This window comes from Polyodon spathula, chromosome 16, assembly GCF_017654505.1.
Source record: "Polyodon spathula isolate WHYD16114869_AA chromosome 16, ASM1765450v1, whole genome shotgun sequence".
NCBI classification, from domain to species: Eukaryota; Metazoa; Chordata; class Actinopteri; order Acipenseriformes; family Polyodontidae; genus Polyodon; species Polyodon spathula.
Window position 1 is genome coordinate 1,892,198 of NC_054549.1, and position 20,941 is coordinate 1,913,138.

The 20,941-nt window shown below is 37.2% G+C and overlaps 1 protein-coding gene across 2 annotated transcripts in view; it reads left to right on the forward strand.

The window, feature by feature from the left end:
- The window catches only part of LOC121329399 (ephrin type-A receptor 8-like), a 138,055-nt gene extending 128,387 nt beyond the window's left edge, over positions 1-9,668 (forward strand). For both annotated transcript variants that reach the window (XM_041274997.1, XM_041274998.1), the window contains 3 exons: positions 538-728; positions 2,118-2,273; positions 8,660-9,668. In XM_041274997.1, coding sequence (XP_041130931.1) covers positions 538-728; positions 2,118-2,273; positions 8,660-8,774 — 462 coding nt within the window. In that variant the 3' untranslated portion in view covers positions 8,775-9,668. The remainder of the gene's footprint in view (positions 1-537; positions 729-2,117; positions 2,274-8,659) is intronic.
- The last annotated feature ends 11,273 nt before the right edge of the window (positions 9,669-20,941 follow it).

Consider the following 20,941-nt stretch of genomic DNA (forward strand, 5'->3'; position numbering starts at 1 on the left):
CCACAGTGGGACGATCTATAAACCTAATTTCAGACACTCACTTTAAAACAGCAAACAGCATCTCCATTTCTGTCCTGAAAACGTACACAGGACAACAAAAAAACAATTCACATTACCCTGCTGTATCCCAAACAGACTTGAAACAAACTTAAATCATTGGTACTCAGGACGCAGAAATCTCCCAACTCATTTTATAAGGTCGTTTAAGCAGCTATTGGACACCAGCTTAGAAAGACAGGAAGTCCTGGAGTTATATCCTGTCTGGGGTACCGTCATCAACTCGTAAACAGAAGGCAGAAAAAAACTCTCCTATTCACCAAACAGTGCCACCTACTGCACAATCTGACCAACTGTGTAACTTGGCCTATGGCCTCGTGCCTTACCTCGCCCCTCAGTGTATGGTTGTTCTAGCACAACCAGCACCCTGTCCTGTCTTATTGCTTACATATATATGTGTTTGTAATTGATTGGAGCTGGGACCAACGCAGTTCCACTTCTATAACAGATCTTTCCAACTAATGTGAGTGTTTTCTTTAGGTAATAAAGTCTGTTGATGAAGGGTATCGACTGCCTGCCCCAATGGGCTGTCCAATAGCCCTACATCAGCTCATGCTGGACTGCTGGCAGAAAGACCGGAACGAAAGGCCAAAGTTCTGCCAGATTGTCACCATGCTGGACAAACTGATCCGGACCCCAGAGAACCTTAAAATCCAGGATACCTTGTGCAGGTGAGACATCAGGAGCAGCAATGGCAGCTATGGCTGATTTCACATTCACACACATTAGTGAGGAAGCGGTCTGAGTGGGGAAAAACGGTAACTGTTGAGCGGATATTTGGGCCTCAGCCTTCCAAGAAATAAACAAATGTGACTCTGGCCAAAAACTTTGAGCAACACTGGTGTAGAATAAATTATTTCAATTGACGAGACAGTACGGTCGAACAAATGCATCCTCAAGGGGTTTTACAAATATGGCCTAAAAGGTGTTTTTTTAAACTAATATTTTAAGCATGTGCATGTATTTATTAAAGTGTCTCTTGATTTCTGAGCTGGTCAGGTTCTAACTGGTGAATTTGATAGAGGTTCTAGCTGATGAAATAATTCCATAAATCTCATCTGCAGTTCGCTTCGCTATAGTGGTCATTTAAAAGCAGCACATGTTATAGCAACAATGCAGTATCATTTGAGAAGTTATATCTGGTGCCGTACTACACTGGGTCTCCGTTTACCAGCCCTACTTTCCGTTGATCTGTTACTATGTAACTTTCCGCATCTCACTGTATGCAAAGCATGTAAGTTAGCTAATAGGTTACTGACAGGAAAGGCATTGAAAAGGTGGGACAAAGTCATTCTTCATGTGTCCTGGAAAGTGGAAGAATACCTTAAAGAGCAATTATTTTACAAGATCAAATTTTCTTACATGTAAATATATGTTCACTAGTAAATATGCTTTCATTTAAAACTGCACCTCTGAGGCCTGTATAGTGAATGGAAGTGCAGAACCAGTAGCATTTACAGAATGGTTTATTTAGCTAGAGCCCCTTCAGTTCTGTACATGTTTTATACAAAACATGGCACATGTGCACAGTCATTTTGTAGTCTCCCCATGCTTTTCCCTCAGTTATACTTTGTATTTACTACAGATTACCACGATTTGCATGTTTTGTTTTTTTTAATATGTTTTACCATACCTCTCTGGACTTTGCACTGCTTACCTATGCTTTAACACTGTTAAGCGTTTACTGTTCTATGGGAAACTTGTATAAGGTGTCATTTAATAATTAACAAGATGGTTACATCCAATAAACTCCCAATTGCACTTTGTTCAAATGTCTCCGCAGTGTAACTAGATACATTTTTACCATTTTACTAGAAGTCATTGATCGAAAGGTAAGCTGCACTATTGCTAATTGGAGTTGTATAAATTGATTAGTTGAGTTTCGAGTGCTGTGGTGTTGCTGATGTAGAACTCAGGCCCTTGGGTGTTTATTTCTCATATTAATCTGCTGTATTCCTTCATGACAATCAGCTCTGCCTCTCTTCTGTATCTTTTTACGAATAATGATTTTCTGCCTAGATCAGATTTGAATTATAGCATGTCTTTACCTTCTCTTTTAGGCTGACCAATCCTATAATGATCAAAAGCATCCCAGATTTCACCCAATGCAGCACAGTGGATGAGTGGCTAGACGCCATTAAAATGGGCCGCTACAGAGAGAGTTTTGCTGCCGCTGGGTATCTATCGCTGGGTCATGTAATGAGGATGAATCTGCAGTAAGTAGCTGTGCAGTGTGGGTATGATTTATATAAGTGCTTTAATGCACTACTGAGGAAGGGATTTCCAGGTCTCACACTGAAGATCCCTAAGCATTACTCTGATGAGGTGGCTATGTGGAAAAGTGGACTGCCATCTATCAAGGTGTACGGCTAGCAAAAATAAAACTACCTGAAAATCCATGCTGAGAAAAAAGGGTCATTATTAAAGGGTTGGGATGTAAAAGGACTCGATAATTTACAGCCAGCAATAGAATTTTACTCACTGCCATCTTTGGTGTAAAAAAAGTAGAATTTTGCCAGGAGTCGGTCCAAATCATTGACAGGAATGTCTTTTATTTCACATTCCTCTCTGGGAGATACGAATGTACCAGCACAATATGAAATGTAATTTTTCATGGGGATTCTCATTTTTTTGTTCAAATTTCTCTACTATTGTGGGTGTTGTCGAGTGACTGAAAACAAAGACATTTTGTGTTTGAAAATGGTCTCGGGGTGCACAGGAGTCAAATATGGGTCAGAGGTCAAGTATAATCTTCTAGACGAATATCCAATTTTGACGTCACTATTGCACTATTATGCCTTTTTTTAATGATTCAGGATACAAATATAGCCTTCATCCATGTCACTCGATTAAAACTTGTGATCGGTTAATTTATAGGCATTAGTTGATCAATCGGTAGATTAATTCATGCACATTTTTAATAATGGTAACAATCTTACAGCGGTTGTCCTGCATAAGAATACTAAAATAATAATAATAATAATAATAATAATAATAATAATAATAATAATAATAATAATAATAATCACTGTGTAACAATTTTTTTTTTTTTTTGGTTCCTGGGTAGTAAGTGTTATTTCCTAATTGCTTATGCCTCAAAAGTATAGAACATGGCTATTATTCCCCACAAACTTTGCTTTTGTGAGCAGGACAGTGATATTTTGAAATTTACCTATTTTCCAGAACATTCCAGATAGATTCAGTGCTGAGTAAACTTGGAGTAACTTCTAGAACTTTCTAGAACTTTCCAGTAATATAAATAGTAGTATAAATACAGGGGCCTTAAGCCCACCAGTTCAGTTTAGTTCCAGCTGCCTAAGTGGATACATCTGCATTTTACTGAGATTTCATCAAGAGGCTGCAAGCATCCGACAGACGCATTTTGCTATGTCTGCGGCCAATTTATCAAGACAAGAGCGAAAAAGTACTCAGTGGAAGCATCTGCTAAGATGTGTGAGGCCTACAAGGCATATTTCGGCATGCCTGTCGGGGATCAAGACAAACCCTAGGCACCTCATTTCACCTGCGAGCACTGCAAAAAAAACTCTGGAAGGTAAGATGGACAATTGTTGCTCGGAATTTTATGTTATAAAATTTGTTAGAATTTTTAAAATTGTAAAAGTTTTAAATTTTAAAATGTTTTACAATTTTCAATGTTATTGAAAAAATATATCATATATGAAAAATGTTGCGAGAATCTCTTACACATTAGTCATGGGTGAAATAAATGTATTTTTGTAGGATGGTACAGAGGGGAAAAGAGAGCCATGAAGTTCGCTATCCCAAGAATTTGGCGGGAACCCACTGACCACTCAAGCAACTGCTACTTCTGCATGGTGGACCCTTCCAAACGTCGAACTGGCAAGAATGCACCTGCTATCACGTATCCGGACCTTCCTTCATCCATCGCCCCGGTGCCACACTGCCAGAGCGCCCTGTACCCACTCCTCCGGAGAGAGAGCAGCCGTCTTTAGAAGAGAGCAGCAAGTCAGAGAGAGAGGAAGATGTTGTAGATCCAGGTGACAATTTCAGAGGTGGAGCTGAGGGAGAAACCCATACTACCCCAACCAAAAAGACCTCAACGACTTGATTAGAGATCTTGGTCTTACCAAGTCCAATACCGAGCTTTTGACGTCTAGGCTCAAGCAGTGGAACTTGTTGGATGAAAGTGTGCAAGTCGCAGATCAGAGGAAGCGTCACCAACCTTTTTTCAGCTTCTTCACCCGTCAAGATGGGCTTCGTCGGACCACAGATAAAGAAGATCACGGAGTGCAGTGAATTCCCCAAGAAGCTCACTAGTAAGGAGAAAGCAGCTTGGAACAGCTTTGTCGCAGTGGTTTGGGGCTTCCTGGGCAATCACAAGGCCGAAAACTATGTGGAGCTGGTTGAGACTCTGGTGAAGAACTACGGCACAGTGGGCTGTAGGATGTCCCTCAAAGTCCATATCCTTGATGCTCATCTTGATAAATACAAGGAGAACATGGGAGCGTACTCAGAGGAGCAAGGCGAGCACTTCCACCAGGATATACTGGACTTTGAACGTCGCTACCAAGGACAGTATAACGAGAACATGATAGGACACTACATTTGGGGGCTGATTCGTGAAAGTGATTTACAGTATAATTGTAAATCTCAAAAAACTACTCACTTCTAAATCTTTTGTAGTCATTTTTGTATTACTTTAGTATAAATACATGTTAATTTGGGTTCATATGTTGTTTTTTTTCTGACTTTATGTGAACGAAAAGACACAAATTCGCCCATTTTCTCATTGGAAATAGGTAAATTTCAAAATATCACTGTCCTAGTCAAAAAAGCAAAGTTTGTGGGGAATAATAGCCATTTTCTATACTTTTGAGGCATAAGCAAGTAGGAAATAACACTTACTACCCAGGAACAAAAATTGTGTTACATAGTGTAATAATGGGAATTTGGTCTTTTTAAAAGCATTTTTATTATGATTTTTATTTTAGTAAATGTAACACATTTTCACAGAACAGCCGTTCTTTCGTGCCACTGTCAGTTACATACCTGAAAACACAAGACAGCTGAGCTGTGTTTTTTGTTCGAGGTACCGAGAATACTGTGACTATTGACAAGTGATAATTTAACAAACACTCTATCATAGTCAGAAATCAGAAAAAATAATTCTACATAATTTGAATGCTAGAAGTGCCGAGTATATCCCTTCCCTTCTTTTCTTGTGTCAGCTGGGGTATTTGTGGTGAATACCTCCCTTTTTCTAACAATCTCCAATCTTTCTGAGAAAGTTCTTCTTGAAAACTGATTCGTAACCAAATTGCTACAATATCTCTGTTGTCTGACTTTTTTTTTTTAATTTGTGAAAAGCAATTTTAAATATTACTTTGAAGTTCTCAATATAATTCTCAATAATGGTCACTATAATAAGCAATATTGTGCGAAATTCAGCTATTCTTACACCGCTTACCCTAGCATATTTATGTCCCGCCTCTGCTCACTAATGATGGGACAGCAGCAAAACCAGTGCAGATCTTTGACTTTCCCATTGGTTAAACTCCAAAACCTTCAACTGAAACGGAGACTACCTTCAACAGTGTATGTCCCACCTCTGGTCACTCATGATTGGACACCTGCATAATAATGGGCAGATCTTTGACTCCACCATTGGTTAACCCTACTCAAGACCTTTAACTGAGGCCGAGAATACCTTCCTGTTTATGTCCTGCAACTTATGATTGGGCTGCGGTGAAGAAAATGCAGAACTTCTATTGGTTGATTTTATTTTATATAAAATAATACAATTCTGCACAATTAAATGGTAAACAAAATTAATCTGTAATCAACTCATTAGTTGATTAATCGGACTGATTAATTTGTTAATCGGAACAGCCCAAATATATTTTGACAAACCCGGGTATGTTTGCCATTTGCAGGATCCGTAGCCCTGTCTTCTAGTGCAAAATAAGTGTTTCAGACCACAGATAGTTTTCAAAAACGCGGCGGTACCTGTATATTTATTTATGCAAAATAAACAAACAAACCGTCAAGGAGTACTAACTAAACTTTGACAAGTTTTAAACTAATAAACTGGGCAGCTACTCCATTTACCAGTCACCAAAACCAACACTTTCCAAGTATTTAAACATACCCACAGGTCTCCTGTTAGGCCTTTGCCTTAACACAGCCCCTTTCAGGCCTTGGCCTTAATGCAGACAGCCTCTCTTATTTTTCTGTTTGGTTTATGTCAAACCAAGTTTCTGTCGAAACTTATTGGCCTACTTTTCAGGTTTGTCAATTAAAACTGCTGTGAACACGTTTATCTATATGGTTTTTTCTTTTTTTAATCTTCCAGTTTTTTTTAAATATATTTTCCAATGCTCCCAATAATACCTTTATCTATTTTACCTCCATCACCTATACCATCTTTAAAAACAAAGTATTGGAAATTTTGAATGCACTAAAGTCTTTCCACATATTTTCTCTCACCTCCCTATATCTGATACATTCAACCATCATATGCTGCACTGTTTCCTTTAAACTACATTCCATACACAGCCCATTCTCATGCGCTCCAATCCTATGTAAGGGTTCTTTAAGTATTGAATGCCCTATAAGAAGCCTTGTTAATGCTCCTTCCTCTTTTCTATTCAACCTATACCACCCTTCCTTACTTTGGGCCTTATAAAATGTATTCTGCCATTCATTAATAATCTGTTTCTCAATAATATTATAATATTCATTTAAACCATACTGCACACCCATATCCACTTCTTCTTTCTTCACTGCTATTTTAGCTGACATATCCACCCTCACATTCCCATCTATTCCTATATGAGCCAGAATCCATACTAAAACTACATATAACCCTAAAAAACAGCACTCTGAAAATAAATACATTATTTCCTGCACTAAATCTCTTATATCACCCTCTCCTCTGTTTTTAAATGCATGTAAACCTGATAAGGAATCCGAAAAAATTACTGCTCTGTTCACCTTGACATCTACAATCCATTGCAATGCCAATATAATCCCTATCAATTCTGCTGTCATAACTGAAACATCACCTGTAATACAAAAATTCCAGTATATAATAAGCTGCCATTATCTGTACTTTTTGACCCATCTGTAAAAATTTTACAGTAATTCTCCCAATCATTATTTACCTCTGTCCTTTGCCTTCTCTTTTTCTTTGAACAAAGATAAATCAATCAGTGGAGTTTTAAAAGACCACAGACTAATATTAGATTGTACTCTTTTTAACCTCACCCGTCCTAAACAATATCTCAGTGTTTCCTGATCCTCAATCTCTTTTTGAATTCTCACCCCAATAGTTATCACACTCATTCCTTTTTCTCTTCATTACCTCATATTCCCAACAAGTCTCAAAAATATTTTACACAGGATTTCCATCTCCTCCATTCGTTAAATTGACCCAATACAAAACACTGAGCATTTTCCTTTTTAAATAGATTTCCCCAGTAACTACTTGCAATGCTGCAACTGGAGATGATAATAATGCTCCACTACATACTCCAAGAGGCATAACGTGCACCACATCCAGTATTCTCAGATCCTTACTGACCGCCTCCTCATATATCCATAATCCAGTATTGGCCTAATCAATGCTCTAGAAATCATTAATAGAGTTTTCATACTTGCTCCCCATACATTCCCTGATATACTCCTTAACAAATTCATCCTTCCTCTACATCTATCTATCCATCTGTCTATCTGCTGTTTCTAGTTCAATTTCTCATCCAACAAAACCCCAAGAAATTTAAACACTGGCACTATCTTTAACTGTTGTTCCTCAAACTCAGTACTAATATCTCCCCTTCTTACAAGAAAAAACAACTCCTGTTTTTAACATTGAAAATTTCACCCATTTCTTTGCCCATACGTTTACAGTATTTTCTTCAATTTAACACTCGTTTTCTTGTCCCCCATTATCCAAATTTCTATGTCTATTCCAAACAACACAATCATCCGCATACGTCAATATCCCATTATCTTCAACATTTTTCGGCAATATCATAATATAAAAAATGAGGGTACGCACTACACTATTTTGAGGAACTAATAAATTATTCCCAACTTTTACTTGCACTTTCCTATTTACCAAAATATTTCTAAACCATCTAAACATTCTACCTGCTATCCCTATATTAAACATTGTAACCAATACTCCTTCTCTCTATACCGTATCATAATGCCTTTTCAATATCCAGAAACACTGCTGCCGTATACTGTTAATTAACAAACCCCTTTTGAACCTCTGACACTGAACATAAAATCTGGTCCATTGTACTTCTATTACTTCTAAATCCCCCCTCAATTTTTGCCAACAACTGATTTTTTGGCAAAAATCCATTATTTTCCATTTTTTTCTATCATGTAACAAATTCTAAAATTCTAAATACTGTTAATACTATGTTTCATTACAATTGGATGGGCGGTTTTCCAGATAATTGGAAAATTGTAAGGTGTAAAATGGATGCCTCCACTATGTGCCCTATATGTAGGACATTTCAGTAATGGGCCACATTTAAGGAAGTGTATAATAAAGGTTAGGAAGTTGATACGAATTATCTGTGATAAATGCTCTCCTTTCTGATCACAGGGATATACAGAGGCTTGGAATCACACTAATGGGCCATCAGAAGAAGATTATGACCAGCGTGCAGTTACTGAGGGTGCAGGTGCTAAACATGAACAGATCTCCAGTGGAGCTATAATCAAAGGCAAGGCTTTGGTAACTTTAAACTAAATCCTTCAGGAAAGCAGCTCAGAAACATTGCTGGCCACGTGAGGAACAGGACCTTTGAATTAATGGAGTTTTAATCACAAGACTCTGGAAGCTCCCTGGTTTTTAAAACATATTTAGTACCGTATTTTGTAAATATACTGAAAACTGCCTTAACTATCTCCTGAGATATTGGGGGGGGGGGACAAGAATGAAATTAAACTAAATTAAACAGGTGCCTGTTGAAATACTCACCAGCAAAATATCTGTGTTGGGAGATGACAAAGAACTCCTTGGACAAACAATAAAAGACAAACAAATAATGAATGGCCATTTTACTCTGTTGCTGTATCATATAGCGACGTTTCCACACACAGATGTGGTTTAGGTTTAAATCGCTCTTCGACTCTGTGACTATTTTTACATTGTGCCTCCACAACATAAGGGAGCAGTACTATGAGTGAAGTCGACAAGCGAGTCACTGGCCTTGCACTCATGAATTCATGGACTCTGCTTCTAACCTGCGCTGTTTCATATCTTGTTCAAAGTTAATTAGTGCACAAATACTCTTTGAAAAACTGTTTTGAGTTCCTCAAGAAAGTAATTAACAATCTGTGTCGTATTACTTCTGATATGTCACATTTTAGCTTTTAGCCTTTCTTGTGATATAAATAAAAATGTAGTTCTGTGTGAGGTATTTTAACTTGGTTATCTTCTCAGTGGTTACTGGGACACCAATACAGACTCTGTGAAGGACCAGAGGGGCAACAATAGCAACATTTAAGTAGATTTTGAAAAAAAAAAAAAAAGAAAAAATTATAAAATCTATAAAATTTTGAAACAACAGTATAATTTGCCTGGTCATTTGATAGGATTTGAATGAATGCAGATTCCAGGTAAAGTAAAACAAAAAAAAAAAACCCAAAACTGATATATATATATATATCTATATATATATATTATATATGATATATTTTATAACAAAATTGGCCTAGGTTTACCGGATCACATTGTGGTATTTAACACCTAGATTGGACACTATGTATTTATATAATATATAGTATATATATATATATATATATATATAACTATCAGTATATTGTTGTAGGTACAACTGCACTGGTCAGCAGGTTTCTTGTGAGTGTTGATACTTGTTTGGTTTCTAAATCCCGTTGCCCTTTAACCTCCCAGAGTCTGGTTAGCTGATCTTGTAATATTGTTGTGTTTGTGAGGTCCTGAGTCCATCTTAGTTTTGGTGATAACAAACGTCACATGACGTGTCTCCCACAGAACCAGTGTTAAGACCAGGTTGTTTAGTGGTACTGTACAAGAGGTGCAGATTATTATCTATGAATGCCATATTGTCAACCTTGACATCATTTATTATTGATTCAAATTAGAAATTGTGCTAGTAAAGGCCTTGTTATTTTAAAGTGGTCTCTACCAGATAACGCTGCTTGGTCTTCAAGGATCAGAATTATATTTCTTTTTTTTTTTTTTTTGTAAAAAGCACAATTTTTAAATACAAACATGCACTACAGTATCTGCAACGATAAGAAGCGCTGCTTGCCTTTCTCAATGCAAGACAATAGCAAAATAAGATCACATGCAAATACATTTTTATATTTGATTTTAGCAGTTTGAAAATAGGAAAACAACACAGCTCCACTGCCTTCCTTATCTTGCATGTTTATACAGCAGTGCACAGGTATTTCAAGATTGATTGTGATCCCAAATGTTAAAGACCAACACATCATAACCTGCACACATCTTAACTGACAGTACAGGCAGCCTTGCATCTCTACTATAGTGTGCTGCAGACTGGGATGCTTTAAACTTCACTGTACAACAGCAGCTCTTGCATTTCACACCTACTGCGTGTTCAGTGGGTTTAACTACCTTTATATCCAATGCCAAAGCACAAAACAGAACACCTATAGATTGCAGATCCTGATAATATGAACAAGTCTGTTTGATGTAAACATTGCAATGATTTTCAATAGCAAAGTATACATTGTTCCATCCTCTATTTACTTACCTCCAACAAACCCTGAACAACAGCAATCCACAATGAATTACAATTCAAAATGTATACGTGAGTTTAAAAAAATCACTATCAACCCTCCAGTTGTGTAAAAGAACACGATACTTCACCAAGAAACCATACCAGATTGAGTTTCTACCATTCTTTATTCTTCATATCAGATGCCACCTGCTGAAAAATTCACACATGAAGCACCTCTCAGAAATTCCATTCAACTGCAAAGTCAATTCAGCCACTCGGCCACTCTACAGCAAACCTGTCCTCTCTTTTTAGTAGAAATCACAATAGAGTAAATAAAGGCTGGAAAACCAATACAGCTGAAGTTAACTTGTATATTAAAAATAAGGCAGACTGAAACTGGTTAACAGAATAGGTCAGTCTGGGTATGTGTTTGTAAACTCGTAGCGAGTAAACAGACCTTGGTTTTCAGCCTCAGTTCATTCACTTCCACCCTCATACACAGAGATTTGCCCTGTATCTCAGGAAAACTATGAATATTGGCCTGGGTGTAGTTTAAATATGGAAACCCATTATTCAGCAGGCACTAATACCATGGTCCTGAAAGTATAACAGCAACATTTTCAATAGAAGATACCCAGGGGAGCAATTTGCTAGGGGTTCAGGTAGTTAGTTCTATATCTGCCACTGACCCATTTGGTGCTTCTTCAATGTTTCTTTCATCAGAGCTATTTTCATCATAAGGGCTTCAGAAGAAAATGTATTTGTCTAATACCTTGAGGTACACAAAATACAGGGGAAAAAGACTGAATGTCTTGAACAAAATTACAAGGCTGAGATTCCACTACGGGTGGAAAAATATACAATTCAATTCTGAAGTAATATAGATTGCACAAATGTCTTCTAGCTCTTTCAGAAAAATAGAAATGAATTAGCAACATGTATAGAGATGTTGCTAATTCATTGTAGACGTTCTTGTAATATATAGACGTTCTTGTAATGTGATTGCTGTGAATGTGTGCTGGTGTAAAACATGCACCTATTGTTTACCTGCATACTTTCTCATTTATATTCATTTTCAAAAATAACATTTGAAGGAATGCTGCTCAATTTCAAACATCGGGTTTCTTCCAGAGGTAGGTGTGTTGCAAAGGTTTAATGGAGACAAGCTGGAATAAAGGAGTACACCCAGATCAGAGGGGGTGGTTTTATTCAATGATATTGTAAAATGGCTTAGAAACACACACACACACACACACACACACACATATATATATATGTGTGTGTGTGTGTGTGTGTGTGTGTGTTGTACTTGAGCTATAGTATTGAAGGTAACATGTAACTTTGCACAATTTTAAAGTATGCCATGTAAGGGAAGATAGACTGGTTACTTTTACTTTGTAGTGTATCTTTGTTTTTATACAAGCAATATGTTATTATTAGTCTTTATTTAACGAATGTGTATAAAAGCAGAATTAATGTGAATGTATTCATGTGTAACAGATATAGCTCCCCCCCCCCCCCCCCCCCCCCCCCAATTGACTTCTGCTTTCAGCCATCCTTTGATACAGAAGACATTGCCAAGGAGGTAAAGCAGTATTATACTTCCTGAAAGACAATGCAAGCAAACTGCCTGCTTTATTTAAGCTGCTGCAGTATGAGATGTTTGAAAATGAAGACACACGTTTGTAATGGCATGCATCTCTATAAGCTACACATTTAACCCTATGCAGTTGGAAGATATCATTATTGTGTTACCTGCAAGCACCTTCACTAATACTTACCTCTGATGTTTTGTAGTTCAATCAGAAAATGGAATCTGTATCAAGTCATTTGAAATTGACCTGAAACAAAAGCCAGGGGGTTTTAGTAGGTCTGTAAATACATTGTTTCCTATAATTCAGTGTATAGTATTTTACAAATGTATGTACATACAGTGATTTAATGTTCAAAAACCCTATACAATATACAAATGTATTATATATTTTAAGTCAAGCAAAGTTATGGTGAACTGTTCATATAAAATAACCAATGGAAAACGATGACGAGCCTCTACTGAAAGAAATAAACAATGTTCTGTTGGTTCGTTGGCTGATTGTGTGCTTGTGTAGACAAGGGTAGGTGTGTTTGTGTGAAATTCCCATAAAGAGTGCGGTGATAATAATGTGCTTGTCTGTACCATTGTTATTCAAAGCACTTACATGTGTTGTGTGCCCCATTACCAATTTTTTAATTATCCCTTGAAATAGGCATTGACTCACAATGTGGAATAATGTGGTCATTGCATTGCCCTATCTGCTTCAGTAATGTATGGGAACAGAATGCACCAGCAACAGAAAGTTTGTTTTAGCTTCTTACAAGAGTAATACTGAAACCAAATGGTAACTCAGTAGAGTCACCAGATTCCCTGTAAATGAAAGTGTAACCAATTATTTATTGCATAGTGTATGTGGCAAGCTATGAGGGAAGCCCTGCCTTTTCTAACTTTTCATTCGCTTTCAGCATTGGCAAGATAAAAGAGCCTTTTATGCTACAATGTGTGGGTGTTTATTTATTTTTCATATTTCAATGGCCAAAATAATTTAATCATTAAATCAATCAATCATAAATAGTTAGTTGGGGATAGTATAAACTGAACACACAATGGTTCTTCATGGGTATTTCAGTCATGAGTGAGGACAGAAGCAACTCGGGTCTTCCCTCACTGATTCATTATTCTTGTGTTACCTGCCCTGAACCATTGTGCATCTTCTCTGTGCATACAGACTGCTACACATCCAAAGCACATTACAAGCTAATCAATCGGACTGCAATATTGGCAGTGATGTGATGCATGTCAAATGATCAGAACCCAAGGAAAAACTGCATTTGGGATTTGCTTTGTACACGTGACTAATTATTAATACTATTGTAATCCTTAGTAGCCATTCAGTGCCCTATAGATTCTATTATAACATCTTGGGTTCAATTGCAGTGTACCAAATGTAGTCCTCTTGATGTGTCTAACTAGTGGATTAAGCAGGTTACCAGAAGTTAATCATCACAGGTAGACATCTGCTAAATCAGACTAAACAAGATCCTGACTGCACAATCAGACTCGTGATGCTCCTGTTCAAGTGGATTAACTCAGTACTGTGAAGGATAAGACTAGCTTAGTACACTTGCTTGTTCAAGCATTCACTGCTTACATTCTTTTGCAGAGACAGCTGCATTTTTCCTCTGAAATGATGAGTACATCTGAAAACTTTATTCTGTACATTTCTTATGTTAGTCACGTTTGGGCAGTCAGATCCATGAGAATAAAGTCTTGCACACTATATATATATATATATATATATATATATATATATATATATATATATATATATATATATATATATTACAAAAAACTTTTTAATCATGCAACTTTGATACCGTTTTCAGTTTAACGCAATGCAATTTCAGATAATATGCTTTAACAATAAACAACTAATGGTCCATTATCACACTATTAAATTCTTCTGTCCGCAGCAGTGTCGAAAGATTAAATGCCAGTATGATCTGCCAGTTTGAAATGTGCACGGAAAAGACATGACATTTATTCTTACTTCAATTAGTTTGATGTAATAAAAATGCATCTTTCTTTTTGTACAGGATCCATTTGTATATTTATCTGACACTGAATTCCACATATCAGATTAGTAAAGAATTATACAGCTATGGACAAATGTTTTACATCACCTTGAAATTTAGGATTGAGACATAGTAACTTAATTTTCATCTTTTATTTAACATCTGTAATCAAAGAAACTACAACATTATATCACAAAAGTCTAGGAAGCCATAATAGTAGTACAGTGTTTCATGTTAGATTTCAATTTGTCCATTTTTTGTTAAGTATATGGAAAACTACAAGGATGTATATAATTTAATATATTAACGTAACAATATTTAGCAGGTTTCGTTTGACTTTATGAAGCAAAATGTATTAATTCTATAGGATGATGCAAAACCTTTAGCCATGGCGTAGGTTAGTCCCCTTTATCAGTGTAACTTGTTTCACCTGTTCTGATCAGTTAAACTAATTACTGGGCTCATATGTTTGGTACACTGCAATCAGGATTAAGTTACACAAAAGATAGACAAAAAATGTAGTTAGGAATTACAGTGTCCACACTTCTGACAAACCACACTACCTGATGCGATCTAATTCAGAACCGGACTCAAGACTATCCCCTGAGGTGGTCTGGACTCTGGTTCTCGGGTATGGTATTAAAATATGTGTAGTGTGAACTCTCACCTTATTTAGAGCTTCTAAACTGGTTTAAAGGCAATTAATACAGTTTAAAGGCATAGTGTGGACAGGGCCTTAGTCCAGTTGCTGTGGACTAAATCACAGGTATGCTGCAATTATGGTTGCCACCTTTTCCACTGACCAAACCCGGACATTGTTCTCAGTCAGCCTATGTCTATGAAAACTGCAGTATTCTGTAACACAGTTTAACACAATACCACCAGATCTCCATACAAATCAATAATGATGCAGTATACACAGTATTGTGCTGTTGATATTTCTGGCAGTCGAACTTGCAAGCCAGTAGGTATATCATATCGTGGTATGTTAGGGGCTTACCTGAGACATGTAGCTGTGGTGATGAGTAACGGAGTGGTAAATCAATGCAATTTCTGAAGCGGCGATGCTTTCTGTTTTTTGTTTTTTTTTCACAAAGAATTTTTCCAGACAGTCACTGGATTTCTGAACCTGAAAACCCATTTGTGACGGTCAGAAATTTTTTACAGGAGTTATATCATGGCAAATCCCCCCTAATCAATACTAACAAACATTGTCTTTGGCTAAATATGTAAAGCATATTATAATACACACGCTCATATACAGTATATGGTTTAATTACCATTATATATCATAAGTAAACCACATTTTACTGTAAAGGTTATGTAATTAATCACATGCAGGTCAATGTAGTGTAAAGCATTATTCAAATGCTGGGGACAAACTATAATGCACATCTCACTACTAAACAGTACATTTCTAATAAGATAGTGCAAAGCATTTAAGCAACTAATGCACCGTAGAACAGGTCATTTTGGCTGGTATTAAATCCAGCGGATTTGCTACCTTGGTAGATTTTGAAGGTTTTTGAATTGCCACGTTTTCATATCATGTTCACAAAGAAAATTGCCAATTTTGTATTTTTAGTTTTAATTTCTAAAACATTTAAATGTATGTTTACTTAATGAAATCTGTCTGCTAAAACAGTACCTTGTTTACAGTAACTCGTTACAGGACCTCATCGTGGCAACTTGGAGAACAACGAAGAAGACCTTATAAAAAATAATCTGGCACGTCTACATTGTACATATTCACAAGATAATCAAATAGTTTCAATTTACAAGAAAGATAGTTTGGGGTTTTGAAATAAGTGAATAACTACAAAATCCTAACAAATTTGAACTTTCAGACAAGAAGTAAAAATGCTGGTAATAACTTTGCCAGATTTTATGTTGTTTTTTTTAAAAACACTTGTATCTGTATCTGTTACTTTTTATTATAATATAATAATATGTTCTCTACTAAAGGGCTTTTTGCATCATCAGTGTGAGACTAATAGATTGAGACTTGTTAGCATATTAGTCTCACCCACATTGTGTGCTTCTCTGCTGACTGTGTTGTGACGGGGTAGTAGAGTTCATTATTACTGCTAACGAGATGCAAGGAGTCTGATGTTTTGGTTTGTCATTGCTGGAAAGCTTGCACAGGTGTTGAAGGGGAGAGTGATTCTCAAATTACCATCGCATCTTGTCTTTACTCTCACCAGGTTGATGGCTACACCCCAGTTCCACCTTGACATAGAATGCATGGAATTAGGACCGATTCACTGTACTTTTAAAGGATTTGGGTTTCTTATACCAGTTTTAATAGAGATATCTTGTTTTGATTAAGATGGCCTACTTCATTTGTGTGATCTTATTAATTATGGCTTCTGGAAGTCATGCCTTACATGTAGTAGTAAACGTTTCAGCTGGTTTGACACATTTGAAAGAATTCTGTTAGAGACATGGCTGGTATTAGTCAGTCATCTATTGTGTGTATAGTAAAAGCATAGCAAAAAGCAGTCATATGTGGCAAACTATGGTAAACACATAGTACATCCATAGGAAAAGCATAGACACACTGTGCAAATTCACTAGGGGAAACTTTTACAAGGGTAGTAAAGGCAGTGACCTGGCCAGTAAAGCCATTAACCCTTTGCGGTCCATTTATTCAGTGCCTGTCAGACGCGTCAGGTCCAATTTATTTTCACACAAGCTGTTTATTTTACACACGCTGTTTAAATTTTTTTTTCATAGTAAAACAGGTTAAAAAGGCACTGCATATCAAATAGACACTCAGTACTGCATCTCCAGCCCTGCCCCACTTCTTGTTCGCTGTATTTATCACTTATCTCTTCGTAGTAATGCATACTGATAAATCATCTCCTGATCACTCGATTTACCACCAAACCCCTCAATAATGATATCCAAGTCATTATTTTATCACTGTAACATCTCAAAAAGCTCTGCAAATGTCCAAATTTTTATTGAGCGCTAGATGCGGAAGCAGCTATCTTGTTTGTTTATATCTGTGTTATGTATGTGGTGAAGGGACTATGCGTTTTTTTTACTTCACTCGGCTTCTATTAGCCTCTCTCGATCATTAAAAGCTTTCCTCTGCTTTTTAAGTTAAGTTTATAAGACCCCCTGCTTCAAAGCATCAGCAGAGGGAAGTCAAGCAGGTTCAAGGATCCATTGACTGCACATTGACGCTATCACGCACTTACCCTTCCACTGTTCCAGATATACTTTTTTATAACATTCAACTCAATGAACTGCACTACAAGAATGTTCCAGATCGTGGTTGACTGCATGGTGCATTATATTGTCTTTTCTAGAATTGTGGATGAGGTTCTATTGAGAGACAACATCAGCATCAAGATGAACACAATGAACTGCATGCACATGGTTCTTGAGTCATGCCCACTGTAGTGCTATTTACTTTATGGATAAGTTATAATATAAGCAACAGCAGCTTTGAAGAAGAATGTAGTATCCTAGTTCTTTTGTGGGACCCCCTTTACATATTTTAAAGTAATTCTGGTTTATTTATTAATAATTAAAACCATAATCTTGGAAATAAGTCCTCATTTCCATATATGCAAATTTCCAGTGCTATGAGATGTAGCCTTTCACTCTGTGTCCTTACTTTGTACTCCACATAGCCAGCAAGTTTGGATTATTTCTCTTTTACGTTATTGAGCAAAGTCTGTTACTGCTGAACCTCTTTTGCATTTGTTCAATGGTTATCTCTAATTAACACAATGATTAAACCCTGAAGGTACGAGGAAGACAGAGCTGTTTTTGATTTATTTATAAACAGTGAAATAGCATGTGCTAAAGCTGATGCAGGGGATAAAGGAGTTCCTAAGAACACACCAGAGAGAGCTGGCCTTTGTTTCAACTGTAGCTTTCCTCTACGTTTATCTTTAATGAGCCTTAGAGAAGCAAAGTGTAATACAGCAGAGTGGAAGCATGGTAAAGCATAGGTAGTGGAAGCATTTTAAAGGCCAGAGAGGAATGGTAAAGCATTTTAAAAAACAAGGGAAACCACGCTAAGCTATAGTACATGCATAGCATAACCAAAATGACCGTGCATTCCAGCTAAACAACATAAAGGCCCATTTACCCGGGTCGACCACATAAATCAGTTTTATAATCTTACAGAATGAGTCATTGCTTGACTAAGTTTGGCGAATACTGCTAATTTAAGTGAGTTTAATTTATTGAAGTATTTAAACAGAGTAAGCCAATTGAGTTTCAAAGAAGTTCACAACAAAGCCTTAGCACACAAGAACACATAACATGAAATTCGAGGTCTGTGCATTGCTGGATATACCAACTGAGTACAGAATCAATATATCCTGCAGTCAACCTGACCTTATAAAGGCACTGGTTCCTCAACCTCAGCATAGCTCCACGAATAAAACTGACACAAAAATAGCTGTTTAAAATAACTTCAACTGACATAAGCAACTGCTTTAGGGCTGGTTAAGTGTACAAGGGAATAAAATGACTCCTGGGGTGACAAAAACATGACTCACATAGGTGCCTCCCAACCGAAGAGTCTCTGGCTGAGCTGGTACTAAAACACTGTGGGTTTTGAGTTTTAAAAAAATTGGCCCAGAGAGCAGTGAAGTAAAAATAAAACAAAGTCTACTTCAACACAAAGGATATTTTTGGTTGGCTAGGATGAATGTAAAATCAAAGTATCGATATGGAAACACCTACAAAAAAATAGCACAGACTTTTGTGTACGTTTTACACTGAAACTTGAAGTCCATGTGTGGCAGCAAGTTGGCAAGGCAGTACAAATATATATATATATATATATATGTAGTTCGACTATGCTACTTGGTGGTAGTGGGCACCAGGACCCAGTATACAACAATAAAACCATTACTTTGCACAGGTTCGTTTAATTTGCAACATAGGTAGGAGAATGGAGACCAACCCGCCCAGAGACAGACAACACCGGCAACGTAATTAAAACAAGGTTTATTAATTATTAAAAAAAATGGCAAAAACAGCTGAAACTTCAGCAAAATGTCCGCCACCCACTAAATGGCTAGGGTGGGAAAGTGTCAAAATAAAATGAGCGCCAACCACTGGCTAGGGCACATAGTATCAGAATAACAAGAGGGAAATACAACTCTCCTTCTCCGGTCTGCCCTGTTGTCATCCCTCCTGTCTTCTCCATTAACTCTTCCCCTGAAACCTCCTCACCAATGCACATCCTGGTTCTTCAATGAGAGCTCATACCTGACCCTATAGCAGCACTTCACCTCGCCTGCCTAAATAAACTACTTTTCCCAGCAACCTTTGCTCTGCGGTACTCAATTTCCCATGACCTCCCATCTCACAGTCCCGTGCTCCATACACAAACAATCCTAATAAGTGCTCTGTGTCAAAATATAAGGTGCCTTCTAAAAATATAATACTTTTATAAAACGTGGTCAATAAAGGAATAAAGAAAATATCCAAAAGTGCAAAAAAAAGTAAACACACACATACTTATTTCTAACGTGCACAGAATAATAACAGTGCTCCACTGGGGCTTTACAAGGAAGACAATGTCACCACGTGACACATACACCTACTGTATCTCACCAGGGGTGTCTGAGCTGGGGGGGCCAGAGGGGCCATGTCACCACCCCCCCCCCCACCCCCAAATTTAAACGCAGTGGCTTTGATAACCATACACAAAGACAGGGCTAACACCATGGATGCTGGAAAAAATATGGACATATTTATCACAAAGAATGTGCACAGAGAAGCCAGCTTTGTATGTGTAATAGGGAATGTTTCTACAGTCGCCATTTTGTAACACTGTGGAAGACTGTTGAAACAATTGTTGTCATTTCAAATAATTTGTGTCCGAATCAGACTGTAGAAATTAGAAATGAGCTAGCCTTTAGGTAGGGTATTAAAGCATAACAAATACTTTGTAGACAGCTGTTTAACCCTTAGCGGTCCATTTATTCAGCTGTCAGGCACGTCAGGTCCAATTTATTTTCACAAGAGCTGTTTATTTTATACGCGCTGTTTAAAATATATATTTTTTCAGAGTAAAACAGGTTTAAAAGGCCCTGCATAGCAAAAGGACACCAGTACTCCAATCTCCAGCCAAGCCCCACCCCTTGTTTGCTGTATTTTTCACATACTTCTTTATAATCATGCATACTGACAAATCCTCTCCTGATCACTCATTTTATCAGCAAACTCCTCAATAATGTGATCCAAGTCATTATTTTGTTACTATAACATCTCAAAAAGCTCTGCATGTCCATGATATTCTTTGAGTGCTGGGTGCGGAAGCAGCTCTCTCCTTTGTTTGCGTCCGTGTTATCTCTGTGGTGCAGGGGCTATGTGTATTGCTCAGATACGTTCCCCCTTTTTTTCAGCTTCATTCGGCTCCTATCAGTCTCACTCAAGATTTTCTCGGCTGTTTCCGGATAAAAAACGACTAGAGACCTGTGCTTGATGTCTTTTTGATGGAAAAAAGGGAAAATTGTAATGTCAGACCTGGTCCAACATAGGACCGCAAAGGGTTAAAATTCTTTATC